Below are 17,017 nucleotides of genomic sequence, written 5' to 3'. Positions count from 1 at the left end.
GAAACATAAGCAAACAATCAACCCACACAATATTTACACCACAACCCAGTGGCGTGTGGCAGACTTCTGAAATGAAAAGTCAAGTCTCTCACTTTAGGGATATTTTACTGTAGTTCTCTAAATGCATTTCATTTGGAGTTAATTTAGATACTGTGTTAACATTTTTACAGGTTTGGATTAAATGCAAAAGAATATGTTTTAATCCTATAGTCATATAATCTAATATTGTTTGTCAAAGCTTGTTTGTATAAAAAGACCAATTTACTAAATCAGAGGTTCATAATACACGAGGTTAAAAATGTTGCTTAAATTATCCTCCTGGTCTTACCAATTGAGTAAGGTAAGCAGCCACACTGTGAAAAAATATTGTTGGTTTAACTAAAAATAGTAAGTAACCTGGTTGCCTTAAAATTTTAAGTTCATTGAACTGGAAAAAGTGAGTTAATACAATGAAGGAGAATAATTTAATCATCAGAAACTCAAAATTCTATGTTATCTGAACTAAATAAATTATTGAAGTTGATTTGACAAAAGAAAAAATGTTGTGATTACTAATCATGAAAAGATTTTTTTTACAGTGCATTGATATGCCAATCAAAAGTCTGGGGTCTGTAAGATTTTCTTTGTGTTTGAATTGACTCCTGATGGCAAAGCTGAATTTTCAGCATCATTACTCCAGTCTTAAGTGTCACATGATCCTTCAGAAATCATTCTAATAAGCTGATTTGCTGCTCAAGAAACTTTTTTTTTATGATTGTTAAAAAAAACTGTTGTGCTGCTTAATATATTTGTTGAAACCATAGATTTAAGTGTGACCACTATGTCAGCCTTTATGAAGCCTATAGCCTTCATTCAATTTTCAGACTGTGCTTTGTGTATTTACATAATATAGTGCACTGTGCACATGGAAGCAAACAACAAACCCACAGATTATTTACACCAACATCAGCTTAGGCCCTTGAATAAGATGCTTTCTTTTCAGTCAGTACTTATGGGGTAGCATTCCACAGTATGTGTGTCAGTAAAGCCATTTTGCTCATAAACTACCGTCAATCCCTGAAATACCTGATCTGTTCCTCAAAGCAGTCTCATGCAATTGTGTTAAACAGAAAAAAAATATGGGCATGGAAGGTCATAACGACAAACTGTTCTTTATGCACTTTAAATAAATGAAATTGTGGCTTACAGTTGTATGAAAAGGATTATGTCTATGTCTGTAACAAATAACATATTTTATTGAACTTTTTCAGCTTTGATAGACAGTGACAAGTCTTCTACCAATGGGAAAGACAGCGGCAGGGTATCTGGGAGCTGTCGTGGACACCTCTCTCGTCTCTCCTGGTGTGAATGTAGCAAGATTCCTGCAGCTGATCGCGGCTCTTCTGATGACAGGTATTTTCCAGGGCTCGGACCCTCAGTCCAGGTTTTCCCCTGCAGGGTGTATGAAGAATTAGCCGACGTGTTGTTGATCTGGGGTCTGCGTATGGTCAGCTGGTGGCCCTCACTCAGCTTGATAAGATGAGCTGAGCCTGCTGTTGTCACATTCTCCCCCAGATTCAACAGTGCTGTCTCGGGTGATAGCAGTAAGACCAGAAGGCCTGGGGTCAAGCATGTGCGCTACTGCTTTTCAACTGCTCGCACTGATAAGTCAAAGTGTCTGGACTTCCAATACAATGACGGGGACTTGCCAATCAGACCTAAAATAAACCACATACAGATTTAGGCTAGTTCAAAATTAGTCTCAAAATTAAACTGCATTATCACCTTCAGCTCCCCTGTAGCCCCCAAAAATCAGGGATTAGGTGAAAACAGTGGAGAAGGATATATGAGATCTTTTCATTCAGAATCCCACCTTACTAGTTGTGAAAAAACAGTAATTAGGCAGTTAAAAAAAAGTTTAAAATCAATCAAGTCAATCTGTGAGTTCTTCCTCTTAAATAATTTCATATTTCATTTTCAAATAAGTAACTTAGTTCAGTCCTCCTATGACTAAAACTCTAGATTCATCCATGATTACCATTGTCCAAACATTGTATTTGGATACACTACTTTTAAAAATTTGTAGCCCTCAATGGGGTCATGGGGTCTATATGACCCCAATCAACTTTTACTTAATAAAAAAAAGGTTCCCTTCATCTCAGTGGAATAAGATTTTGTGACTTTTCATACATTATCTATTTATACACAAACAAAAAACTGGGCTTGATTCGGTTGTTCTGGAGATATGTAAAAAAAATCTTCACAATGTACACTTTTGGTCTTCAGGGTCAATATAGTCTCAGCCTCAGACGTCACGCCCACGGAACGTTGGCTAAAGGTCTGGCTACGCGAGACTAGGGTCAATATGACCCCACATTGAAATGAATGGGAAAAGTGGGGAAAAAAAACGAAATATATTTTCTTAATGTGTCAAAAAAAAAAAAATCCGGCATAAATCTGAAAATTTTTACACAGAAATAAAGGCCTAGTACTAGAGCATAAATGCAATGTATCATAAAAAAATAATATTTCATATGCAAGCTAATGGTGTAGTTGAGGAATTGTGTGGTATATGGATACAAAAGTACTTTATATCTCCAAAAACACAGCATTAATGAATAGATGAGAAGTAAGCAAAGAAAATTATATAGATGTATGATTAAAAATGTATATATTTTTTGTACAATTAATTACTCATTAATTATTTAATAATTACTTATTATAATTAATTAATTAATTAATTATTGCAATTAATTGTTGGGGTCGTATAGACCCAGAAGTGTAAACAGGAAACGAAGACCATTTGAAGGTTAAGAAAGGTAATACAGTAGTTACAATTACAGTAAAGATGTGTAATGTTATAAAAGTTTCTCTTTATAAAATCTCTTTATATTCATCAAAGAATCCAGAATAAAATATATTGTGGTTTCCAAAAAAAAAAATTTAATTAAATTACATATCACACTTGTTTTTAACATTGATAATGATAATAAATGCTCTTGGCCACAAAATCAGCATATGAATGATTTATTAGTCTCATGACACTGAAGAGTGGCTGCTGAAATTTACAGAGATATACATAAATGAATATGTTAAAATGAAAAACCTTTATTCTAAATTGTGATCATTTTTCATATATTACTGTTTTACTGTATTTTTGACCAAATAAATGCGGTCTTGGTGAGCATAAAAGACTTTAAAACCACTGCAGTATTCTCGTCTGCCGCTTTTATAATGCTTGAGCTCTTTAAAGCAGAATAAATTCTGATTGGCTGATTATCGAATGATTGGCTGTCAATGTTTATATTGTTTATTGTTTCTCTGTGCCATTACTGTAATAGCTGTGATGTGAACTCTGCTATATTTTTTTTTATATTTCGATTTTTAGAACTGTCTTTATCGTTATATTTATCGTGTGAACCTTGGTGTGAACGGGTCTTAACGCTTTTTCAGATAAACCCACCCTAAAGGTCATATGAAAACAAAATACTCAAAGTGCATTGAATTTCTCTTAACCATGATCAACTTCATTGTCATTTATTATATAAGTCCATCACTCTGTAGCACACCCATCGCCATTTCACAATCATGGGGAGTGGAAGGATGCTGGCTGATAAAGAACCAGAGGGTGCAGCCCAAAACAACAATATGGAGCATTGTTTATCACCAGGCAGTGACACACCATATCAGTGTTTTGGCTCTGTGGGGTCTTAGCCTGGTAGAGATTAGCAGAAAGCTCTTTCCTGGATCTCTCTCTAACCTTGTGCTTCCTCACTGCCTGTGATACCCAAACGTCTTAAAACTCAGGGAAAGATTGGTGAATGGCTTCGGCTACTGCCCATACTGAGTTTGCGGTGGTGTTTTCCTTAGCACAAGATAAACTGTGCACAAGCTCATGTTTTGAAAAACATAATTCGCCTTCACAGATAATTGTTAACTGATAAATGTTCAATTTTAACCCCTATCTTTCAAGAGGGTTATATATCATCTTTGTTTAAATATTTAAATAATATGTAATATAAATAATAAAATACAAACCAGTAATGGTTAGTGCAGGTGTCCCGAGGTGTCCTGTGTTTGTTTTTTAGTGTAGAAGATTATCTTGTCGGCCTTCACTGACTGGTGCCACGTGTGCAAGCATATATCTTTCTCTGACTGTGGTTGTATCCTGCCATGTAGAGTAGTGATTTCACAGTGGTCAGGTCACTTAATGTGTAGCTGATGACTTCCTCTTTCTTGTCTGTTAATTACTTTAACACATTTGCCTGTCTGCTCAGACTGGGGTTGTCCAGGGCAGCTGCTTCCCTGAAAGCACAGCGAGCCAGGAGCCACTGATATGGGAGCAGAGCCAGACCGCTTATGCAATTGGATTAAACAGTTAAAAGAGTTTCAGTGTCAAACAACGCTTCCCCGGCATTAAATTTTCCGGTTTTCCATTTTCACTGTAAAACGGTAGGGGGAACTATAAGGCATTTTCTGGAAAAAGTACTTAATCTCCTGATCAAAACACATTCGAGGAAGAAGCAGAAACAAGCGATATCATATGCAATCACATGCGTTTGTAAAATATTAACATTAAACGGCATATAAATCAAAACTGCCTAATGTTGACCGAGAAAGTAGTATAGAACTGTGCAACCTTAGGGTTGCTGATGGACTATTTTTCGCTATTTTCTAAAAAATCTTCATTTCTCTATTTGCTCAATGTATCTTTTTTTTATTAAACTATACCCACATTCAAGTGTTGAGAAAAAAAAAGAATGCATTAAGCTAGAATAATGGTTTGTTTTTTTTAAGCAGAGGCTCTGTTCTTTCTTTTGATATTGCATGTTCAGGTATTCATACAAAATATTCTGGGGGCAATGAAATGTGAAAATGGTCAAAAACGCTGGCGGTGGCTTTTTTTTTTTTTTTTTTCTTGTTTTTTTTTTTACCTGGTGGGGAAAGTGAAAATATAGCCAATGACTGCAATGTGATGAGTTATATTAAAATATATTACTGTATATGTATGAATATTTTATTCTTGGTTGTGCGGCATTTAGAATTTGAATGCTTTTTAAATGTAATGTAATGTTTTTTATTTAATTTTTAATTGCATTTGAATTGAGGTAGCAAACATGATATGGAATTGTTTAAATGAAATTTAGATTGGATCGATAGATAGATCACATTTATATATATATATATATATATAATTTCATGTTTAACCTTTGTGAACCTGGATGGAAAAACACTTAATTTTCCAAGATGTAGCGCTTATGTATAATTTCTTTGAATTGCATTCATTAAATTAAAAGCGAACCAATTTTAAATTGAAATTCCAATCCTGATTTAAATAAATGAAGCTTTTGACAAAAGACATGGCATAATATTAAATACATGTATTCGTAATGGATGAGTTTGCTGAACTAAACTGAAACTGAAAATTGTTGTATTTCTTTAGGTTGAACTCCAAATGAAGCCATCTCAGCGCCTCCTTACTACAATGATCTACAAGCACTCTTGTGGCATGTTTAACTATTTGGATCAAATGTTCAAATGGTAAGGAAATTAAAAATACCACAAAATGTTAATTTTAGTATTTAGCTCTAGAACTTTGTCTGAAGAGCTGACCTGTCGGTTCCAGGTTTTGGCAGTGGAAACAAAGCTATTGTGCAAATAGCGAAGGTGCCACAGTGAATAAAAGGGATGCATAACAATTGGTTACCAATGTTTGAACAATGAGAGCTGAATGCATACGGGGAAACCTATGGCTTCCTCAAGCTCATGCATCCTGACAGGAAGCTCAGGTCATATGACGGGAAATAGAGAAGGGGCACCTGTCTGTGTGTGGTCACACTCCATTTTGGTATTATATTTTTGTATTATAATCCCACACCAGTACACACTATAGCAGAGTTTAAAATGTCTTTTAAAGACTGATAAACTTGTTTACATGAGTACATGCTCCCTTGATAGTCATGCAAAATCACCACAATGATGTTGTTCTGATGCTGACATATTTCTGACAGACACTTTGTGTTGAGCCAAATGGCACTTGCAGTGCAGCTTAGTGTGTATCTGAGCGTAGCATGCGGGTTGATGAGTGGCGAAGCAAAAGGCCAGACACAGTACGATGGAAAGCCGTGACAGAAATACTGCCCTGAATCTGAGAATGGCAGGAAGGGCCCTATTATTCTGACCCATTCTCTTCAACGTTGGCCCATACGACGCCTGGAGCCTGTCTGCCATGAACTCGCTTCCCAGGATTTCCGACTCACGGCCGGCGTTCCAACTAAAAGCCAAATATTTCACTCCAGAGACGCACAAGGCTTCCTGATATAGGATGCACTTGCTTGTCTCTCTGTGACCTTAAACACTAATAAAGCGCCTATAATATGACTTTGGAGTCAGAAGTCCACAATCCTAGGATATCGTGAGTTTGTGGCTGTTCGCTCTTCCACCGACAGGAAAAATAAACAGATGCCCATTTGTCTCGGACAGATTGGATAACAATGAGAAAGAAGTAGATTATTTACTCAGGGGTTAATTGTTTCAGTTTGGCGCTGAAATGAAACCTTGTTGTGTTTAAATCCAGAAATCGCTTAAAATCTTTATTGTCTGATCGGCAAGATCAGTCGATCAGTTATTTCTGATTAGCAAATGTTTTTCATTCATGCAAAGAAACTTCATTCACTAATCACAAGAGCATCCCTTGAGGAGCAAGAAAGGATGGAGCTAGATTATGATCTCTGTAACTTCCTAGTTTCTTTTACTTCTGTTGGTGCAGGCAGTTCTTAAAAAGCAGTTTAAGTCAGCCTTTTATTTTCAACACTTCTCAGCTGTTCAGACCAGATGAAGACCAGTTTAGGCTTGGCTTGAGGACCTGTTTGAGCTGGGTTACACCGTTATGGTATCATAACATTAGCATAAAAGTGAATCCTGTGGCCAGTTGCATAAACATATCCATTATGTTAAGAAGAACTAGTGTGACCAATTGGGAATGACATATTTATGTTGCTATGCAACTGACTTAAAGTCAGTCAAAAAAATTAGATTACTAACTTGAAAGACTAGTCTTAGCCGTTTATGCAGCTAGCCACTGGTTCTCAGATGAATTTACTTAAGAGCAATAAATGCCCATGTTTTCCCAACCATTTTACTTTCACTATACTTTAATTTAACAGGACAAATGTTTGTTTGCCCTGAATCTAAAACAGGTCAGTGTACTCTCAAGGAAGAGTCGGGGCTAAGGAAGATGCTGCCCAGGCAACAGTGTCTGTTGCCATGAAGCAGTTAACTTGGTTATAAAAAGGCAGTTTGCGAGTGACTAAGGGCAGCCTTGTGTTCAGAGAAGGGCTTGAGATTGTGGCTGTTGCTGTTGTTTTCATTGTGTGCTTGGGACTCGGGGAGGGTAAGAACAATAATGCATGTAATGCTGATTTTGGAACGGGTCCACCCAGCTTTTCCCAGGCTGGCCAGCCTTGGGAACCACTGATAGCATGGCACATCAGGGCTGGGCCCCTCTCGCCGGGCCCAGGGGCAGGGCTGCCCGCCCGCCTTCTCCATGCAAGCATGTTTGGGATGAAAGAAATCCTTCCTCCAGCCTGGGAATAGAAGAAACACACGCAAACGTTTGCACTAAGTTGCGTCCCAAGTTTGGACATGCTTGGCCACATACTGAGACGTCTCAGAGGTGACACTGACAAGCTTTAGCTCCACGCTGCCCGCTGGCAGACTTGGTGGAGGCCATATTCCGGTTTTTGTTTTGTAGTCCTGCCCTGAACTGATATCACTAGCACTTGTTTTCTATAAGCCAAGGATGAAATGCAAAAATCAAAACATAATAGGAATGAAAACCTCTTTTCACAACATCTAATATAAAGATATATGTAATATGTGCATATTTTCTGTTTGCTTTGTGTGTATATATGTGTTTGCCCATGCAGCCAAAAAAACACAGCCATTGACTTACATAGTTTTTTTTCCCTTACAATGGAAGTCAGTGAGTTAAAGCCATTCTTTAACTCTTTCTCTGCCAGCGTTTAAAAAAAAAAAAAAAAATTCCAGCCAGCGTTTTTGTTAATTTTCACAAAACTTTCTTGGCCCCCAGAATATTTTGTTGTATGAATATATACCTTTTTATTTTAACCTCAAGTATTTTTTTTCATCAACACTTAAAGCCATTTTGATTTATATGTTGTTTATTGCTGATGATTGCATTATATTTCATATGCATCTGCTTACATATGATCACTCTTGCTGCTTCTTTGCCTGTGTTTTGATCTGATACTCGGGTCAGGAGATGCGCAAGTGCCCCCTGTATAACAGTGAAAACACGGAAAGCCATAAAAACTTGTCAATGGCAGTGAAGCATCTTCTCATAAATGATGAGATAACTCGTCAATGGAGAATTAAAATATCTTATTTTGTGCTCAACAGATACAGGTTTGGAAAACATTTAGGGTGAATAAGTGTATAAATATAAGTTTTGGGGTGTATAAAAATAAGTTTTGGGTGAACTATTGCTTTATGATTGGATTATCAATGCAGTTATTATTGTTTCTAGTGAATTGTGAAACAATAAGTTGGGAGGGAGCATGAAGAATAATTTTCACCCATGAATTGGCCCCTCTAAGTCCAGACCTTAAACTCATTGAAAATCTTTGGGATGTGCTGGAGGAGACTTAACAGAGTGCTGGACTCTTGCATTGTCATTACAAGATCTTGAACAAAAATGTATGCGCCTCTTGATGGAAATAAATGTTGTGATGTTATTTCCACCAAGAGGTGCATCAATTCTTCATGCTCCCTCCCAACCACCCTTTCCCAATTTGAGCCTGATGAATCTTGACATTGTCATCCTGGAATATATGCATGATGTGTCTTCCCACACACTCCATTAATTAGGGTTAGAAGAACTGTTGCCAAACATATGCTAGAAACATAATCACTGCAATAATGACCCAATCATCGACTCTTAAGCATTTGCATATTTACATGCAGTAGATATATAAAACATTGTTGTAAATTTTACTTATTTTGTATTTGTCTTTAGGATGACCCTGTAATATTCTATCCAGGGTCTACAGATAAAAAATAGCCCTAATGCTAAAGGCCCATTCACTCCAAGAATGATAGTACCCACACCTATGCAAAATAATGTTCTTTGTATTATAAGTAAGTGCTGCAGTTTTGCTGCTTTAAATGCTACAGCTCTGAAAACAGGATGGATTCTGATTGGTTGCCAAATGTGCCAATGTTATTATCGTTCATCATCTGGAGAAAAAAACGTTCTGAAAGTAATTCCAACGACATTGTTTCTCTGTGCCGTTATCATTATAGTTGTGGTGTGGACTTCCTTATTCTCACAGAATTAGAACAATACAATTATTAAAACTGTAGAGTTACCATTATTGTCCATTTACAGAAATGTTAATAATGTGCACTGTCCCTTTTAAATAAACTAATAAATGGATAAAACAATAACAATATGCAAATGCAATTCATCGAGTGAAACAAACCTTTAGGGCTTGGTGTATATCTGCTCTCCTGTCAATATTTTCATTATTCTGTCTTTATTTATCCTAAAAGAACTTTGAACATTCTTGAGTGGGCATATCCATCAACAGGGGAAAACGAGGGAAAGTCCGGGTCTGTGAAGCCGGACAGACTGCTTTAATTAGCCCTTATATACTTTAGGTCACACCTGGGAGAGCTGCAGCCTGGCCTGGGCTATGAGAGGCTGTTGACAGCTTGATTGGAGCTATCTGTGCTGAGGACTGGGTCTGGTGCAGGGTGTTAAAGGCAATGGGTGATGCAGAAACCCTTCGGCAGGACAGAGGTGTGTGTCTATAATATTAATAGGAGATCATACATTTTTGGACATACTTAACATTTTTGAACTTTTTATTGCAAAAATACAGTATTGTATAGCTGTTGTTTTTACCAATAAAAATCACCTATTTATTTTGTAAAATATTTGTCAAGTGTGTGTTTCTGTCATTCTTTAAATTCCATTTGGTTTGATATTTTATTGTGAAATGCACATTTAAAGACATTTATGTTTAAATATAATACTTTTTGGAGTAAAATAATTCATTTATATTAAAATTACCACTGGAAAATACATTTGCTCTCCACGTAATAACTACATTTTATTTAAAATATTTTATTCAAATTTGTTTTTAGTTATGATGGTTGTTTTTAGAAATTCTTGGGTGGTAAACATAATTTTATTGTGAAATGCAAAGACATTTATATATTTTTTAAATATTGTACTTTTAAAGTAAAAAAGTTGTAATTTGTCCATAATTTTACATTGTACACATTTACATAAAATTGAATATTAAGTTCATGGATTAACAACAAAATATAGTTCGACACTGTAGAACTTAATGTGTGAAAGGTCATAAGTGCCCTCCTCCACAATGCCAGCTTGATATTTCTAAGGTTTTATATCCTGTTAGTTAAATTGGACTTGCAACAACCAAACAATGTGAAGAATAGGGTACTGCGGCCACAGTAGTGTGGGTGACGCTTGGCTCACGGTAACCTCCCAGTGGCAGCGGCCCTGCCGGCCCTCCCTGTGTTTCTGGCCGTCTCTCACATGGTGATTGGGTTTCAGCGCAGGGCTTGAGCTGTGGGAACGAGTCATCACACTGGCGGGCTGCCTGGGAGACTGTGCTACGCTCCACCAGGGGGAAGGCACATGACAAAGGGGGGGTTTTGTGAGCCCAAACAATGTGCTGTCTTCACCGTTTAACCCAGGAAATTCACTGCAGCTGGAGGCTCCAAGTAGATGAGGAGCCCATGTGTGAAAGTGTGTCTGTCTGTGTATGCATATATTAGTTCAGTTTGTCAACATACTGTTTTGAGCTATATGACAGACTCCCCATAACAACTGAAATAGATTCGGACCGAATGTGATGATTGGACGAACATTTTATGGCCCTATGCCTTCCACAGACGATATATGGGCTACATATAATTTATACATTTAGTGTTAAAGGACCTTAAGTAACAAAAAAATGTTCTGAAACAAATCGCCCATCTTTAACAGTAAAATGTATAGGCTTAAGTAATATAATTTTTTTATTAAGGTAATTGCTTCTTAAAACATGTAAAAATACAGACTATGTTGTCTTTAAAATATAATTTTTTATATAATATATATGGTAAGGCAATATTGACCAATTTTAACTTTTTGTTTATTGTTATTAAAACGACTAGAACTTTTGTAGGTTGAAGAATATGGTTTTGTTCAGTTTTATTTTACATATAGCTGCTAATACGTTTAAATAACATTTAAGTAACCTAAAAGTAAAAAAAAATACCAGTTTGTCGATTGCAGGCTACACAAATTTGCGCGTGAGGTAACCATAGCAACGCAGCTTGATCGCTGTCTGTGTTGGATGGCAAGTCGACAAAAACATTATGTCGTTATTTTCATATTAATATAGATTTAAAATAAATATATACCATTAATTGTTGTTCTATTTAAAACGTCTTCAGGATATTTGAAGGTTAGCTAACTGTGCAAAGAGAAGCTAAAACAGTTTAGAGACTGAACAAACTGACAGGAATTCCTTCCGTAATAATTCGCGCGCTGAATAAACTACGTTACATTTTGGCAAGACACTCGGCATCCTGAAATTAGCCTTGCTTGCCAGAAACCCTTTACCTAGATTTCCTGCCTATCTGCACCCTCTGTCCAAGCTCTGTCAGGCTGTGAAACACCGTCGCCTTTCTTGTGTAAAGTGTTTCTCACGCTTCTGGGGCCCTCGGGTGCAGAGCGCGAGTGCTGAAGCTGGGCAGAGTCAGTCAATTATCAGGGGAATGAAGTTTGAGACCTCCATTCGGTGGCTCGGGGCGTGTTTTCTTTTTTTTCGGTGGGTGTTCCCAAAGCAGGACGTGGGCGTGAATGCGAGACTGAGGCTCCAGCGGTTCGTGGGAAAGACGCTCAGAGTGTTTGGTGACTGTACCTGTGCGCACTGCATCATGAAGCGGCCTTGTGAGGACAGCACGTCCGACAGCGACATGGATGAAACTATTGATGTGGGCAGCGAGAATAACTACTCGGGGTAAGCAAGGATAGCATGGGATGCTTGTTTGTTGTTCTGTAGCTGAGGATTCACTTTTAGGTGAAAGATCTTAAGATCTTTCCCATTGGACATTTTTACATGTATAAATATATATAGGCCTGTAATATAATTAAATTGATTATTTAAAAACATTCTAGTTCATTTATAAGTGTATTCATTATAATTAATAATTAATTTTAATATTTTAATCTTAGACATTATAATTAACAAACATTAGTATACTCAACAGGTGAACTAAATAAAGTTTGTAACTTAGTTGTATATTGTCATGTTACCTAAAACATTAGGCTATTTAATATGACTAAATCAAACTACAGTAGATTGTACCAACAATAATTTGATTGGTTTGATCAATTGGAAATGGATCCTAAATGTACCAATTGTTTGTTATAATGTGTTAACATTTTTTACATGTACATTACTAAACATTATTGTAAAGTTATATAGGCATTTCTATCTATTTGAATGTAGGCTATAGATTTAAATTGACTTGTTTATGCTTGGTAATGAATTACAAGTGAAAGTTTTAGTGAAGTGTTATCTGTTATCACTCTCAAAAATTTTAGGTAACCTGGTTTTGTTGGTTGAAAATCGAAAATATAATTCAATAGGACTTGATCAAAAAAGTTTTTTTAATGAACACTTTTTACAATATACAGTACTGATAAGTTTTCATTCCCCCCAAAGTCAAAGCAGCGGTTCATTTATAAGATGTGGCTCACCTACTACAACATCCCAAGTCATGGCCAGAAAGAAGCGGAGAGGGGTAATTCATAACTTTCCAGATCATTTTCATATTTGTTAAAATCTTTAAAATACTTTATTTAGAATACTGACACATTGTTGATTATTTTATATATTTCAGATCATCGAGAAAAGACGGAGGGACCGAATAAATAATAGTTTATCAGAGTTACGTCGTCTGGTGCCAACAGCATTTGAGAAACAGGTGAGTTCACATCCCTGTGTGCTTCATTCTGCTTTATGAAAGTATTATTTATAATTATAATAAACTAAAAGTAAGTGGAAGAGGATGTTGCCACATTATTTCATCAAAGCTATCATATTAAAAACATATCCTATTTCATCTCCCAAGGGATCTGCCAAGTTAGAGAAAGCGGAAATATTGCAGATGACAGTGGATCATTTGAAGATGCTCCAGGCCACAGGAGGAAAAGGTAGACTGCTTGTTATTGGCTCCTGTTTTGCACTCCACCTAACGCCGTAGTGAAACTTGAGCACAGAGTTCCCTTTTGACCAGATTAAAGTGGAAATCAATGTTAATGGTAGGATTGAACTCGTGGGAAAGTGCCGGCAGGACAAAAGAAGCACTTGACCCTGGGATTGTGTTTGCTTTCATAAATCCATGGGAGGGGAGTGGGGCCACATTCACAGGCTGCACTGTTGGGGGTTTGTTAGGGCTTTCCAATGAGTGTTAAAGCCGAAGCAGAGGGGAGACAAAACAAACATACAAACAGGTCAGGTCACAATCCTAGTCTGCTTAGGTTTAGCCTCTCCAACACAGTGGGGTTGCATTTGATTCGTCACGATTAAAGCCTCACTTCTCTCTGTCTCTTTCAGGATATTTTGATGCTCATTCTCTGGCCATGGACTTCATGAGCATTGGCTTTCGGGAGTGTCTGACCGAAGTGGCGAGGTATTTGAGCTCTGTGGAAGGTCTGGACTCCAGCGACCCGCTCCGCGTCCGCTTGGTTTCTCACCTCAGCAGCTGCGCCTCGCAGAGGGAAGCGGCCGCCATGACCACATCCATAGCCCATCACCAGCAGGCCCTCCACCCGCATCACTGGGCTGCCGCTTTGCATCCCATCCCCACTGCGTTTCTGCACCAGACCGGACTTCCGTCCTCAGAGAGTTCCTCCAGCAGGCTGACCGAGGTTCCTCAGAGGGGTGCAGCCCTGCTGACCTCCTCCTTCACCCACAGTGACTCCGCACTCAGAGCGCCCTCTACAGGCAGCGTCGCTCCTTGCGTGCCGCCGCTCTCCACCTCGCTGCTTTCAATATCGGCAACCGTTCACGCGGCGGCCGCCGCCGCTGCAGCGCAAACCTTCCCTCTGTCGTTTAGCGGATTCCCGCTCTTCAGCCCCAGCGTAACGGCATCTTCGGTGGCTTCTTCCACCGTGAGCTCTTCCGTTTCCACCTCCACCACATCCCAACAGAGCAGCGGGAACAGCGGGAGTAAACCATATCGACCGTGGGGGACTGAAGTGGGAGCGTTTTAAGTGTTGGATTTGCTCTCGTTGCATCTGGACGTCTTCCACACTTTGTACATAAAGGAAAGAAAACAGCTATTGTGCCTGCTTTGGTCAGCACTATGGGCTTTTTTTTCCTCTACACTTCCTGTGCACATATGCCACATCACATCTGGGAGGGAAAGAAAGACAGACTTTTACACATCACACTGCGTGGACACCCGTAAGGATGAAGAGTGATTGTCATTTTTAAAGAAAAATACTGGTTTAACTTTGTGTAAAGGACTACGCTATGGGATAGTGCCTGCATAAACACTGCTAAAATGCTGCAATTGATGTGTATGCTTTGATATTTCTCCACTCAAAAGCATATTGTCAGATTTTCACAAACACACACACACTGTAGAGTTTTTTTTTTTTTAAAAACAGCTTGTTCAAAGACAAACCAAAGGTTTTGCAGATAATCGCTAAAGTGATGTGTGGATCAGTTTTGTAATCTTTGATTTAACAATCCAGTTTGTAAATCTGTACATGTGTAAGATTGTAACTAGAGTTTATATTGAAATTAGATGACTTAATTGGTATGATGCACTTCAATCACTACTGGGTTTTTTTTTTTTTTGTTTTTTTTTTTTGGTGGAGACGGGATCTTCTCCACTTTACACAATAGGCCTACTGAAATTTGTTAAAAATAACATTCACTAATACTCATTTGTGAGATTTTCTACTACTGTAACTTTGTGACCCTTTTTAATAACCCTACCATGCTCTGTAAGATGTAACCCTTTTTCTATGCAAAAAAGAACAAAAACTGATGTCTGAAGTGAAACTGAAGTGTTTTCTTTCATTCTGGCACATATGCCATAAAACCATCATTCCATTTGCCTTCACCACAACAGATCGTGGAATGTTATGAGAGAAAGTAATTGTTTTCCCTTAGCACAATTTAAGTTCTTGAAATTGTATGGTCGAAAAAAATATTTGCGTTCTTTTATGTGTTTTTCCAATAGTCAAACAAACAACTGCAATTATAAGTGCTTCTTGAACAGTTATAAATCTGTCAACAAACTTTAAAGTAAGCTGCAGACACATTTATTGAATAAAACGCATACATCAACAGTCAAAGTTGTTACAGTCACCAGCAATTTTTAAAAAAATATGTTCCCTTTTGTTTATGAAATGTCTCAATGCCATTGTATATTGACGCTGCAACAATGTTTTAAAAACAAAAGCAGTTCTCATTTGCTGTTACTGTTATTTGAAGGCACGGTCCCTCAAGGTCCCCCTTGGTCCCTCAGGGACAGCTCAAGTCAAAACTTATGTAGCTGTTCTGGCGGGCGTGAACAAACCGCCGGTCGGACTGCAGTAGTGTGCGCCACATGAAAGCACAACAACACCAGTCACTCCTCCCCAAGATGGGTCTTTATGCCGGCCTAATCCAGTCCCTTTATGCCAGGGTCTGTTAGACAGATTTACATTAGTAAATCACTGTCACACCATTAAATTCCTTAAGAGAAAAAGTATCAGCATTTCCAAGTGAATGGGGATTAAGGCAAACAGCGCCTGCTCCCCACCGGCAATCATGGGAAAAGTGCGAGGCCATAAATCCGCCGGTTATCTGCTTTAGAGCGGCTGGTTCTCACGCCGGGCCCCTGCCTTTGAAGTGGCCGTCATATATCAAGGCCGCACATGATCTCCCCAAAACATCACACGGGCAAAGAGTCAGTGGTGTGAACGTGGTCAGTAAGCCTGTCAGCTTCATTACTTTCCACACATGAAAATGGTTTAGCTACTACAAGATGAGATTCATAAACCAGACCACAAGATAAAAGCAGCATATAGATATTCACAGCTCAGACAGGTCATGTTTTTGGCTCAAGGTCACAGTGAGTTTGCACACAGTCGTTTAGACTTTTTAACCTCAACTGTTTGGGATTATCTGGAGTATTTAATATATAATGTGTGTGTGTGTGTATATATATATATGAAGAGTTCAGATGCAAAAGCCTCTAAATGCCATTTGAAATTTTCTTCTTTAATGATGATTTTTATCAAACTTGTATATTTAAGTTCAGTAAATTCAGTTAAATAACAATTAATAGGTAGTTATCATTGCCATTTAAGTGAAATCACTGAACTTAAATATACAAGCTTGATAAAAATGATCATTCTAGAAAATTTCAAATGGCACTTAGAGGCTTTTGCATCTGAACTCTTCATTTATATACTGTATATATATATATATATATATATATATATATATATATATATATATATATATATCCAAAACTTAACCCATGGCCATGCACTGTAAAAAAAAAAAATATATTTTGTCAAATCAACCTAAATCATTTATGTAGTTCAGATAACATAATATTTTAAGTTTCAGGTGATTAAATCAATCTCCTTCATTGTATTAACTCATTTTTTTGCATTTCAATGAACTTAAAATTTTAAGGCAACCAGGTTACTTAATTTTTTGTTAAACCAACAATATTTTTTACAATGATTAAAACGTTACTTAAGTAGTCAACAAAGACATAAATTAACTGAGACAAACCTTTGTAAAAAAAAAATAAACATATTGTGGAGGTTTAAATTACTGGGGTCAAATTGACCCCAGAGGGTAAAAAGTGTTATCAGATTTGAGGGTAACAGGAGGGTTAACCAGCACTTTCTTAGTTAAGTGCACGTAGGCTACTGCAAAATATTGCTTAACAAATTATTTGACATACCTCGGAATAC

General features: G+C 37.5%; 1 protein-coding gene and 1 long non-coding RNA gene across 4 annotated transcripts in view; both read left to right on the top strand.

The window, feature by feature from the left end:
• Positions 1–9,939, top strand: part of LOC120493684 (uncharacterized) — a 39,030-nt gene extending 29,091 nt beyond the window's left edge. For 2 of the 3 annotated variants that reach the window (XR_005625759.2, XR_016146063.1), the window contains 2 exons: positions 1,251–1,392; positions 9,661–9,939. This is a non-coding gene — a long non-coding RNA (uncharacterized LOC120493684). Of the gene's footprint in view, positions 1–1,250; positions 1,393–5,422; positions 5,521–9,660 lie in introns of all 3 variants that reach the window. The other variant, XR_016146064.1, reaches the window with a different exon arrangement.
• A 283-nt stretch (positions 9,940–10,222) lies between these two features.
• hey2 (hes-related family bHLH transcription factor with YRPW motif 2) lies at positions 10,223–15,101 on the top strand. The gene is made up of 5 exons (XM_039691884.2): positions 10,223–12,041; positions 12,750–12,828; positions 12,928–13,011; positions 13,159–13,240; positions 13,644–15,101. The coding sequence occupies exons 1-5, from the start codon at positions 11,797–11,799 to the stop codon at positions 14,300–14,302; spliced, it is 1,149 nt and encodes a 382-aa protein (XP_039547818.2). The 5' UTR covers positions 10,223–11,796; the 3' UTR covers positions 14,303–15,101.
• Positions 15,102–17,017: the final 1,916 nt, after the last annotated feature.

This window comes from Pimephales promelas, chromosome 13 (genome assembly GCF_988280905.1).
Source record: "Pimephales promelas chromosome 13, fPimPro1.hap1.1, whole genome shotgun sequence".
NCBI classification, from domain to species: domain Eukaryota; kingdom Metazoa; phylum Chordata; class Actinopteri; order Cypriniformes; family Leuciscidae; genus Pimephales; species Pimephales promelas.
This window is presented reverse-complemented; position numbering and strand designations above follow the sequence as displayed.